This window comes from Orussus abietinus, unplaced genomic scaffold, assembly GCF_000612105.2.
Source record: "Orussus abietinus isolate OABI.00-Male unplaced genomic scaffold, Oabi_2.0 scaffold85, whole genome shotgun sequence".
Lineage (NCBI taxonomy): Eukaryota > Metazoa > Arthropoda > Insecta > Hymenoptera > Orussidae > Orussus > Orussus abietinus.
In genome coordinates, this window is record NW_019394405.1 from 382,680 (window position 1) to 394,706 (window position 12,027).

Below are 12,027 nucleotides of genomic sequence, written 5' to 3' on the forward strand. Positions count from 1 at the left end.
AGATGCGAAGGACTTTGGAAAGGTTCGGGAGCGACGATTGCGAGGGCGCACCACCGATTCGCGCCCAACGGGAGCACCTTGGACCTAGGTACCCTGGAGGTGCGAGCACCAGAAGGGGACGCTGCTCTCGTCGGTACGACCGAGCAGCCGGAGACGAACGCCCCCGTTTTTAACCCCATATCGTTATCGGTCTCCGTTACACGACGCAGTTAGCCTCTTAGTAATGGTCCACGCAGTCCTCAGCCAGTCATCGCACCCCCGAATGTCTCACTACTCTCCATCCTCGGAATACCGGGATATCTCTACCCCCCCCCCCCCCCTCCTTGGGGACGATATTAATCAAGGCTCTGCGTTAATTTTTCTACTCTTTCAGTTTCATCTCTCTTCATCCGTTTTCGTCTCTCTCTCTCTCTCTCTCTCTCTCTCTCCATTCTTCTCTTTCTTCCTCCTTCCGCCTCACGCACACACACGTTCTCTCTCACTCTCAATAAGCTCTCTTTTCCCGCGCGTGTGTATATGTGATATACTCACGTTATTATAATATGTGTATAAATCTCTCTCTCTCTTTCTCTCCTTATCTTCTCTATGCTTCTCGGCCAAGGTTCAAGTATCGCGACATCGCGGTCGTTCGAGACAGCGTGCGGGCGAAAAGTGACATCGGAGATGTCGCGTTTGCCGGCTGTTTGCTTTTGACTCGCCTCTCTCGGGTCGACGAGAATCATCGGGCGAGTCGGACCTTCGTTTCGTTCCTTCTGGGCGTCTTCGTCTCCTCGGTTGGAGTCGAGCTGGAAAGATACTTTGTTTTTGTCCTCGTTCGTTTATTTATTTATTTGTTTGTCGATTGTTTTTTCAAGAGGGACCTGGGGTCCCTTTCCCCCGTAAAGAAGGTTCGCTCTGCCACGGTCGTGCACCTCGAAGAGACCTCGGTAGCATCCGCCATTTATACTAGCAGGGAGACAGGACAAACGTGCGATCGAACTAGGGGAGGTTCTCTGGAGAGGGAACCTCGAGATAAGAGATAGAATGGCGGATGGACGAGGAACCAACGGGTACACGGAAGGAAACCCAATACATCGCGTTGGGGAAAGGCTTGCGATGCGAATCTAGAATCCAGGTCGCGTTATCATTGACGGTTCTGATAGAGTTCCGATGTCGACCCGAATCCATGACAGTGGAACCCAAAACACGAACCAAGAGGCCGTTTAATCAAGGGCAGATAGGTTCGTCGTTGCGTATAGTGACGACGATGAGCCGTTCTTTTTATATAAATATATATATATATATAAAGTTCCAGACCATCGTTCGCATAAAACCCTAGACTATCTGCTCAAGGGACATCAATTTCTTTTTCGATTTAACGTCCACCCTTCATCGGCCACTAGGGTTGATCGACTTCACTTCGCTGCAACGCGTTAAACTCCCCGCAAGCTTTATTTTTTAACATAAGCTTTCGAGATGTGTCTTCTTTGTAAAAGATTTAAGGCGAAGTTCTGGGAGCCGAGCCACTGTGTACAAGTCGCCGTTGTTCCACTTGATATGTTGAGATTGGACGATCGCGGAGTCTAAATGGCCATAACGCGGCCTTTTTGTGGCACGTGTAAATCTTGAAACGTGCGTTAAAGACATTGTCTAGGAGTTTACAACGTTACGGCGACGTAGAATCTCATGCAATCCGAGGGGTACGGGAGATGTTGGATATCTCGGGAGAGCTTCCTTGAGTCCCTGGTTTTACGCGGCCGACACGACGGACAGAGCGACATGACGGCGTTGCACCCGATTTAAACGCTCTTTACCGGCCCGAATGCCGTCCCCGACAGACTTCCGAGGGTTCAAAGCCGATCGTGCCATTCCTAGGGTACTTGATCTTGCAAACGGGGACCAGCCGCTCGCAAATGGGGCGAGTGGCACCCAAATGGGGCCACAAAGGCGCTCGAGTAGCGCCAAGTCAGCGGATCTGCGCTACTCCGCGTCACACCTAGCGTTTAATGGTTAATGGTTCGACTGTAAGCTAATCATGTCAAAACTGAATGTGTAACCTACTTTCAGACGAGCAATAGAACTCTGGTGCAGAATGTATCTGTGACAGGCAGATCCCCCTCTCAGGATTACTATATGGTTAGTCCTCACGTCCACTCTCTTCCGCATTGTTTGACCGTCTTTTCTTTCGTATTTTTTTTTCTATATTTTCTCTTGTTTATTAACGATCTTGTTTACCGTTTTTCTTACTACTTTAGTTTTCTTGTCTCTTCTGTCTCACTCTGTCTCCGCCTAACTGTTTCACTCGCCATTTGTGATTGCCTCAAATTTTGCCTTTGACGCTCCCTCTTTTCATTTCCACCCAATCTTGTGACTAGTCTCTTGCTTTTCGTTTCTTTTCTACACCGACTCCTTGATCGAATTTTTTTTTCAATTATTTCGGTTTTCTCTTCTCCCGTGACGTCAATTACTTGAATCACAAGCTGACGATAAGTGCCATTATTATTGGTTCTTTTTTGTATGTGCATTTACATACTATGTTTGGGATTATTTTCGGCTTTTCACTTTTCGGAGATGATCGTCCTTGAGATTTTCTTTCTCGACAATACCTTTTGTTAAAACGCGCAAAACCGTCGACCGCAACCGAATAAATGTGCCTTCTCTGTCGCTTGAATTCGACCTTTTGTTATTCGCTCGTGTGTCCATTAAGGCGGTGCGGTCGATGTGGCACGGTTCTATTCCGGAGTCCACGTTCAATTTGCAAATTGCTCACCGCAACGTGCTTTCAGCTTATTTTTTCGTTCCCATTTCTCTCTTTTTTTTTCCTTCTTTTTACCTGTTTCGTGTCCAATATTAATTTAACTCCCCTTTTCATTTTAATCTTCTATCTTTTGACAATTCTACCAAGTTCATTAATGCCGAGTTCCGTTTTGTCAGTGTGTTCTCATAATGTCGCATGCGAGCGCATACGCGCCGGCGAAAATATCCACTTTTATCCACCGTCTTTTTTTTCCCCTTTCCTTCTATTCGTTCGTTTTTTCTTTTTTTAATTATTATTTTTAGCCACGGGACTTCGCCTCGCAAGATTTGGAGGTATCTAATTACATGTTCGCTTATTGACTATCCCTCGGTTCCGTGTACTAAGTATATCCTTCTCTCTCTCTGTCTTATCACGCGTTATAATCACTGTTCTCTTTTTTCGTCTCGCCCTTATTTATTATACTCTACCATTCACATGTCTATATTCTGACTTTTTTCTGTGGTAACCGCAGTGTGGTATTGCTGTGATACTACTCTCTTTCTCTCTTTTTCTCTCTATCACTCTTTCTCTAACAGTGTAACCGTTATGTATTAATATGTATGTATGTGTGTGTGTACCGTCGTGTTGTGTATTACATTAAAGGTAATTACGTGCGCGCGCGTGCGCGATGTACCTGTAAGTACATTAAGTTCAGACGCGTCTCGCTGCTATTTTGTGGAACTTGCACGCACTGAAAGAAAGGCTTGAAATTGCGACTACGTATTACTGCAATGGTTTCCGACAATGGTAACATTCTCATTTCCCGTTTTATCCGTAATAGTTGATCTGATAATTCTGCCATCATTGATAGTGCATAGTTAAGTGAAGGTATACCACAAGTTTATGTGCATTTATTATGCAAATGAAGTTACGAGTTAACTTACGACCTGTTTTGAAAATAAGAATAACGAGTCACATATGATAGTGATAGGAAACAAGATAGTTACGATGTAAAAATCCCGATTCCGGATTAACAACCATCGAAGTTTATGCAGGTTCATACTTAATTTACGTTGATTTTACATTTTATTCATAAAGAAGAATACTTAAGTACCTGGATTCAAGAGAGTTCGATTATTTAATAAAAATGGCTACCGGGATTACCGTCAATACGAGTCGGTTTTGATTAAAGTCGATATTTAATCAGAATGGACCTGTTGCAACCGAAGTGTTAAGGTGAAGTGAAACACGTCGAGGAACTTGATCAACGTTGATAAAGAAGATTTTTCTAAATGCCTACGTTGCCCACATTTGTTTTTATATTGACAGCTGTATCGAATTATTTTGGGCATTGTACCAAATGGCATACTCCACCTGTCGTTTTCGTATAATAATTATCACGAAATCGAAGTAAAACTCCAGAAATCCCCCGAATTCGTGCTTTCTGGGGGCCTAATTGACTGCAGAGGGACCCCCTGCGCCATCTGTGATTTTCAGGTCAATTAAATTTTCACTCCGAGACCTCGTATTTCCATCGTTTTGGCATAGAAGCGCATACAACACTTTTTTTGCCTTTATCCCGTTAAAATTCGAGTTTATCGATTACCAGAGTGTTCTAAATTGTCGTAAAATTGTCCTGACCCTTTCGATTCTCATATCAGAGCCTTCGATAATTGTATATTGATCGAAATATGAGAGCTCGACGCCATTTTGGTTCTGGTCTGGGCTGAGTTAAAAAATTTAAAAAAAATCCAAATGTTGAATGTGTCAGGACAACTCTTAGATGATCAGGAGTGATGTGTCAAAGTTTCGGACAGTTTGGTCTAATCCCCTTAAAAAAAAAGTGTTGTATTTGAATCTACTGATTTGAAGGATGTTTCACTTCACCTTAAGCTATCGCTGTAATTATGTACGGTACAACTCTTATCACTTTGCATAATCATCGGTGGTACTTACAGAGAAGGCAAATTTTTAAAGATTTCCCAGTTATTCTTTTAGATATACTGAGTAAAATGCTCAATTTACTTTCCTCTCCGTACCCTCGATATTTCGGGCATTCGTTCGTCGCCATTTCAAAGCCTCTTCCTTCCCGCGGGAGTCACATTAACGTCGATTCGTCGACAAAAATTCAAAGGGGAAGGGGAACGACGCTTGAAGGGACAAGTCTCGTCGTAAAAAGGCGCTAGAAACGTTTAAAGTACCTATTTCTTCTTTTCCCTCTCGTTATTTCCCCACGTTGTCGATCTCTTTTCGCGCCGGACGAGGCTCGTCCCATCCAAGAGATAGCGCGTTCTTGCACCTATGTATTCATATATATTTCAGGGAATTTCCCTCTCTTTCTGCCACTCCGTGTTAACACCCATCTCTTTCCCCTCCCACTTCTGTGATCGGCGTGATTTTATTCACATTCCTATGCAACGCCTCGTCGGCCCCAGGACTTCTGGAAACGTCCCCTCACCTCCACAGGAACCAAAGAAATGCTTACGTTCAATTGAACGAAATATTTCCTTCTATTTTTTTTTTATTAATACACATTTGGTATTAATAGGTTTTTCCAACTGTCAATTTTGTATTTCCAATGAAAACGCGCCCGTAGAGGGAAATCTATACGTACGATTAAATGAAATAAGCATTTCTCTCGGTGTGGGAACCCCGGAAGGGGAGGCGTTTCACTTCCGTGTGTCCAAGATGGAACCCGAGGAGACTGGGCCGGGTTTACAAGAAATACGAAATTCCGATATGAAGCCGTCGGTTCACGGGAAAAGAAAGGGACACGTGCTCCCGTGGACGGTGAAGCTTGGGATTGACAAATCGAGGGATCCTATAACGGAATCTCAGGTGGGAGAAGCAACATCAATGGTATTGAGGTGAAAGAATTATACATAAAAAAAAAAGAAATGGAAAAAAGTATAAGAAACCGATCCATTTGAAGCAAGGTACATGCCATTTGTTTTGCAATCGCAAACGAAATTTAATTTGAGTAAAACTCGCAGTGAAACTTCTCCAAATTAAATTGCGCAACGTCAAACGTAAAACTGTACCTGCAGCAATGACTTTACAATGTGGTAAATGAATTCGAAAGTATTTATTCCGCTGATTCAACGGAAAGATTTCCGGGTAAATTGAGCGATTACTTGATCAATTAACGCTAACTACCGCGTTTCGTTTTGATTGTTCAATCGACTCGAGGAAATTGTAATGGTCCAGAATTTGTTGGATATTTACATTGAAACGAGAGTCCGAAACAAGTGCGACATATCTTACGAAGATAGACCGGTTTTTCTTTTTTCTCGAAAAAGTTCTTTCCTCTCGGTACGGTCGCAACACGGGGGGGTTGATATCGCGAGAACGACGGGGGGTGGGTGGGGGGTGAACCACGGGAAAAATCAGATGACTGATGACGCAATTTGTGATTTGTTAGCCAGCGGAACCCATTCGAGAGACTGAGGTATAACGGGGCGGCAGTCTTGCCCGCCGCCACACTTTTCCTGTCGGAGTACAAACAAGTACGTAGCTTTCGTAGATCGCCTGTTGATACGTTTGTACTGTCGAACGATGAACGTACGCTCGGACGCGACTGGTACCGTGCGAGCTTGCAGGATATGCACCGGTCCTGCTCTAGAATCGCTCCTTCTATTCCGTTCATCCATTCGCAAGGTCCCCCTACGATGCGATCCGGACCCTTTGTTGCAATGCAACGAATTGAAAAATGTTAAAAATCTAAATTTCTCAACTATTCGCCCTTTCATGCATTTCAAGTTGCGCAAGCTTGCGCGGAAGCTTTCGAAATCTATGAATGAAGCGTTAGATTCCTCTTGTAGAGATCCTTCTTGATTAGCGGATCTCCAGATAGCTTTCCTAGATATTTGCATCGATTATGTATATATATATATATGTTACGGTGAATGACCGAAATTGGAGAATGTCGACTTTCACCGGTGAATGTCAACAGATACCAAATACGTCGGTGAAAGATCGAATATTTCATTACATTGTTGTATATTCGGACCCTCTCCAGTGTGTGTCGACAATCACACACCGGTGAATGTCAACATTTACCGGTGTAAGTCAGAAATAAGGGTATTTAGCAAATATTTCGGACATACACGAAGCGACTATGTGAATGTTGACATTCACCGGTGAAAGTCGACATTCTCCAGATTTCGGTGTTTCACCGTAATATATATATATTTTTTTCTTTAATTCCTAACCTCTGTCCTTCATTTTTCCCTCTTTGACGTTCGAGAGCCGGAGCTGTCGTGCACCGTGCAAGCGCGCCGGGCGACTCGTTCGCGGGCTTGACTTTGATATTTTTCCTGGATGATGCTAGTGATAATGACGATGATGATGACATTAATGATGACTTGACTTGACGTGAGATGAGATATGGTTTATTGCACCGATGTGTTATTTTTCTGTGTAGCGACGGGTGGGAAGGCGGTGACCGGAAATCCACCGACCACCCGCGCTCTGTTTTCGTAGTCTAGCTGTCTGATTGAGTGTGCTGCGTGTTCCGTATATCGTGTTGCCCCCTTGTGCCACACTTAATCCAAAACGCGCCACGGACGGGCCCAAAGCCAGCCCTCTGGTCGACACTTTAACCAACGCCGACACGTAACGCCCACACCCACGAAACCCGATTACGCAATTACGCAATTACGCAATTACGCTCCGCAGGTCGCACGCGGGAAATACGTCGCATTTCCGCACACAAGGAACCCCGGGGTTCCTTGAACCGCTCATTGGTCGCTCTTACACGTTAAGATCTATTATTGCTCTATCTCACTCTCTTTCTCCCCCATTCTAGTAACCTTCCTCGCGCTTTAATATACGTCCCTGTGTTCCTTTCTGTAGCTTCTTAATGAACACGAGATAGTATAAGAAGAGATGTCACGCCATTTACGATAGACCTTTAGGACGCGTTTTACGTGGCAATGCACTGTTTTTACACTTCTTATTTGAGTGAAAAAAGTGTTATTTGTGTACTTATTCGTAAGAAGGTGCTATAATGGTGGACGCACGTGGTACACGAATAGGGTTCTGGGTGGATATTTAGCCGTGTATTGCACGACTTAGACGTTTATCGGAAATATTTACTATCTTTTGCCTATATCCTCTCGTGTTTATTGGGATTTTCTTTCCCACTTTTATTGGTCCATGGTAACATGTCGGTACTTCGTTCCGAAGATGATAGTCCGTTAGCTCCAGGTTAGAATTCTTTGAATGATACTTTTACAAAGTGCTTAAACCTTTCGTTACCTTGGACGAGATATCTCGCGACCCAATACTGGCCGATCAACGCTTTTGACGAGATATCTCGCGATCCGGTAGTAGCGGATTAACGCTTTTGACGATAATCTAGTTAATCGGCTACTACCGGATCGCGAGATATCTCGTCAAAAGCGTTGATCGGCCAGTATCGGGTCGCGAGATATCTCGTCAAAAGCGTTGATCGGCCAGTATTGGGTCGCGAGATATCTCGTCAAAAGCGTTGATCGGCTACTACCGGGTCGCGAGATATCTCGTCAAAAGCGTTAATCGGCCAGTATTGGGTCGCGAGATATCTCGTCTAAGGTAACGAAAGGGTTAACGAGGCCCCGATTGTCTGTTAATTTTTCATCCGATTAAGTCCAATATTCCCTAATTTCTGTCATGGTTTCCCGGCACTACTCGAAGGACGTCGACTCCTCTTCTCTCTTCTCTTCGCGTCTTTCTCTCCCGTTTCCTGATACACCTCGCGGCCCTTTTTCCTTGAAAGTGTGTGCGTGCATTTCTTGCGTCTTGCATCGATACACTCGCTGTTATCGACTTCTTTAACACGGTTTCTTCTATTTTTACTTTGTTGAGAGTGTCGCAGTGCAGTGAGCACGATTATTTAACCGCTGTGTTGTACGTTCGTTTATTATCGGTGTGCCCGATATGTTAAAGGAGATCGACGATCTTGTCGATGTGGAAATGAGATTTTTTTTAAACCGCACCTCTACCTGAGAAGAAACGTGATTTCTGAACAGTTGGTTGTGTTTAGCAGCTCGGATGAAAAACGAATGCCCAAACGAAACTTTTTTTTTCTACACGGTACATCTTATCCGAATTAAAAAAATCGTACTTGTTCCAAGGATGATCGGCCCAGACCGAAGAGGGTTTATTGGGATCGAGGAAATTGTTCCGACTTCGGCAAAAATTCCCTCGCGATCCAACAGTTAATTTCGATTCCATGAAAGTGTCCTTTGAATTTTTACGGTCCGTTGTATTCGCAGCCCATTTCTTTTTAGTTGAGAAATATGTTTTTTGGGTATGGGACCGATAAAGCTACAGACGGGGGAAAACAGGATACTTATCGTTTGACTTCGTTTTGTTATCTCACTGTCTAACTCTGTGTACAAGAATTTTAAAGCACGGAACTCGAGCTTTAGTAGCTAAATTGACTGCACGAGTCTATTTTTTCCCACCGAGATCATCGTATCCGCCGAATTGAATAGTACATATCGAAGATACACCTTGCATCCCAAAGTGGACTCAGGTTCCGATTTACCTTACAGCTCGTAGTCATGGACGCGAGATCCCCACGTGGCTAAACTTTAAGATTTCCATTGAAGAGTATCGAATAATGAATTGTCGATAAATCCATTTGGAACGTCGGTTCAAAATTCGGAATTGTTACTGTGAGTGAAAGAAGAAGCTGCCTTTTTTTATCCAGAATAATCGCTACCTCTGATGAGATATACAGAGAAATGAAATTCAGATGGAACAATTAAGGTGAAGTGAAACACGTCGAGGAACTTGATCAACGTCGATAAAGAAGATTTTTCTAAATGCCTACGTTGCCCACATTTGTTTTTATATTGACAGCTGTATCGAATTATATTGGGCATTGTACCAAATGGCGTACTCCACCTGTCGTTTTCGTACAATAATTATAAAGAAATCGTAGTAAAACTCGAGAAATCCGCTTGATTCATGCTTTCTGGGGCCCTCATTGACTGCAGAGAAACCCCCTGCGCCATCTGTGACTTCCAGGTCAATTAAATTTTCTCTCCGAGGCCTCGTATTCCCATCATTTTAGCATAGAAGCGCATACAACACTTTTTTGCCTTTATCCCGTTCAAATGTTAGTTTATCGATTACCAGAGTGTTCTAAATTCTCGTTAAATTGTCCTGACCCTTTCGTTTCTCATATGAGAGCCTTCGATAATTGTATATTGATCGAAATATCAGAGCTCGACGCCATTTTGGTTCTGATCTGGACTAAGTTAAAAAATAAAAAAAAAATCCAAATGTTGAATGTGTCAGGACAACTCTTAGATGATCAGGAGTGATGTGTCAAAGTTGTGGACAGTTTGGTCTAATACCCTTAAAAAAAAGTGTTGGATTCGAATCGACTGATTTGAAAGCGGTTTCACTTCACCTTAAGCCCACGGCAGCTCAGTCAACTAAAGTCAGTTTGCGGCGAGCAAGCTTCATTTGATTAATTGGCAATTTAAATTAACTGTAAGTTCAGGGGAATTGAGTGCAGCTTTGTTAATTCTGTTTCTAGGTGTGACTATTTTTCCCATAAGTGTTTATTAATTAAATTAATGTACACAGTAATTTCTAAGGTGGGTGAGGTATATTTCGGAGTTCGAGCGAACTCTTCGGTGGAACTTTGAAAATTCTGCCATGTGATCCCCACGGACTATCAAAGCGGATCGAGCTTAAAACTTGCTATCAACCAGCGTAGGGATTTAGGATTTAACCACGGTTATCTTTGACACTGGATGTAGCTGCTGGATTGGCATGCCGCAAAAAAGCACGCGGATTTCACGAGTATAACCCATACACAAGACACCCACGGCTCACAAGTATTGGCACCGAGTACTCTAAAAAATATCGATGTCAATGTACTCTATTTGCGCGGTCTCGGTGCCTCCAAGATCGGATTACGTAGGATCACGATAATACCCGAGTCGTGACGATCGACGATCTTCACAAGAATTATCTTGTGACGTACACGTAAATATCGAGTCATATAATACGTATCCGCGTCAAGTGCGAACAAAGGAGTCATACGTGGGCGAATATGTATACCAAACATTGCTAATAAGTAATCTAAATTGAATGGCAATTTAAGGGAAAAGTAAACTCTTTTTTTTCTCTTTTTTTTAAGAAACGGCGCCCTTTACATTGACTTTGATTCATTTCCCCATGAAACTAAATTTCCATGTATTTAACCGCCAATTCGAATCAGATATGATAAAAATAAGACATAGTCAAGAAAAAATGGATTTCTCGGCTAGAGTCTCCAATGTCTAAATCTTCTATCATTCCAGCATTCTACAGCCCAAGGAACATAATATTCTGCTTTTTCTTTTTTTTTTTCTTTCTTAATATTTTTTGTTACAATCGAGTGTTTGAATCATAAAACGATCACGCATTAGGGACCCTATCGAATTGTATTTCCCCTACGTTTCCATTTAATTATACCCTATTTAGTCACACATAGTTTCTCCGTTCGTAATTAAAACGGTCTCGTTGTACCTACACAACATAATTTATATATAAATATATCTTTGCACCCCTCCAAGCCACCAGCGCCTAACCCGCCTCCGCGCATAGCCTAGTCCACGTAATGTCGTTATGCTCGAGGCGCTCGATCCCCGCCTGGAGTTGTCAGCCTAGATTTCCACCTATAGTTTCAGCGACCCGCCTAGAAATGAATGTCCTTAGGCTTCAGTGTGTTCCTTATAACCTCTGCGATGTGTGTAGCGCATAGGTGGATTGCACGCACAGGGTGTCCGTCTAGATCCGAGAATTTCTAGACAAAAGCTCGCAAGATGCGAGCATCGTCGCTTCCCGACTGGAAGAGGTAACGCTGTTTTTCGTCGACACCTTTCACTTAACTCGGGGCCATTTTACATCTAACATCGGATTCTCAAAGGTACCGGGGAAAAAAAGTATCTCCAACTACCAACCGGAAAAATGTCATCTAATCAAGTCGCATGATACGCGTATTTGAAAGTAAAGTAAATCAGTTTCTTTTTTTTTTGTCTTTCCCTTCAAACACAATCGAGTGACATAGGCGAATGATGTCAAAAGTACCTGTTCGAACGGACTAATAAGTTCTTAACGGGGTTGTCTATTTAATTAATCTACCCGAATTCGATATCATGGACATCAAATTGCAACCAATCTTTTTAATTAAAAAATTACTTTCTTGCAGTGCATCTCGCGATATCGAACGATATGAAACGGAATTTGAAATGTTTTTAATTTCGCTGGATCTACTTAATGCACGAGTGGTTTATGATTTGATCGATTCTAATTTTGATGCGTAG

At 42.9% G+C, this 12,027-nt stretch overlaps 1 protein-coding gene across 14 annotated transcripts in view; it reads left to right on the forward strand.

The window, feature by feature from the left end:
• Positions 1-12,027, forward strand: part of LOC105697150 (plasma membrane calcium-transporting ATPase 3) — a 236,565-nt gene that overhangs the window by 194,021 nt on the left and 30,517 nt on the right. The window contains exons 15-16 of one of the 14 annotated variants that reach the window (XR_001103784.1): positions 2,047-2,115; positions 6,138-6,222. The exons of 12 other annotated variants lie outside the window; for them this stretch is intronic. Coding sequence is in view for 1 of the 2 variants with exons in the window: in XM_012420222.1 (XP_012275645.1) it covers positions 2,047-2,115 (69 nt within the window). In the remaining variant the exon portion in view is untranslated. The remainder of the gene's footprint in view (positions 1-2,046; positions 2,116-6,137; positions 6,223-12,027) is intronic. One more of the 14 variants, XM_012420222.1, reaches the window with a different exon arrangement.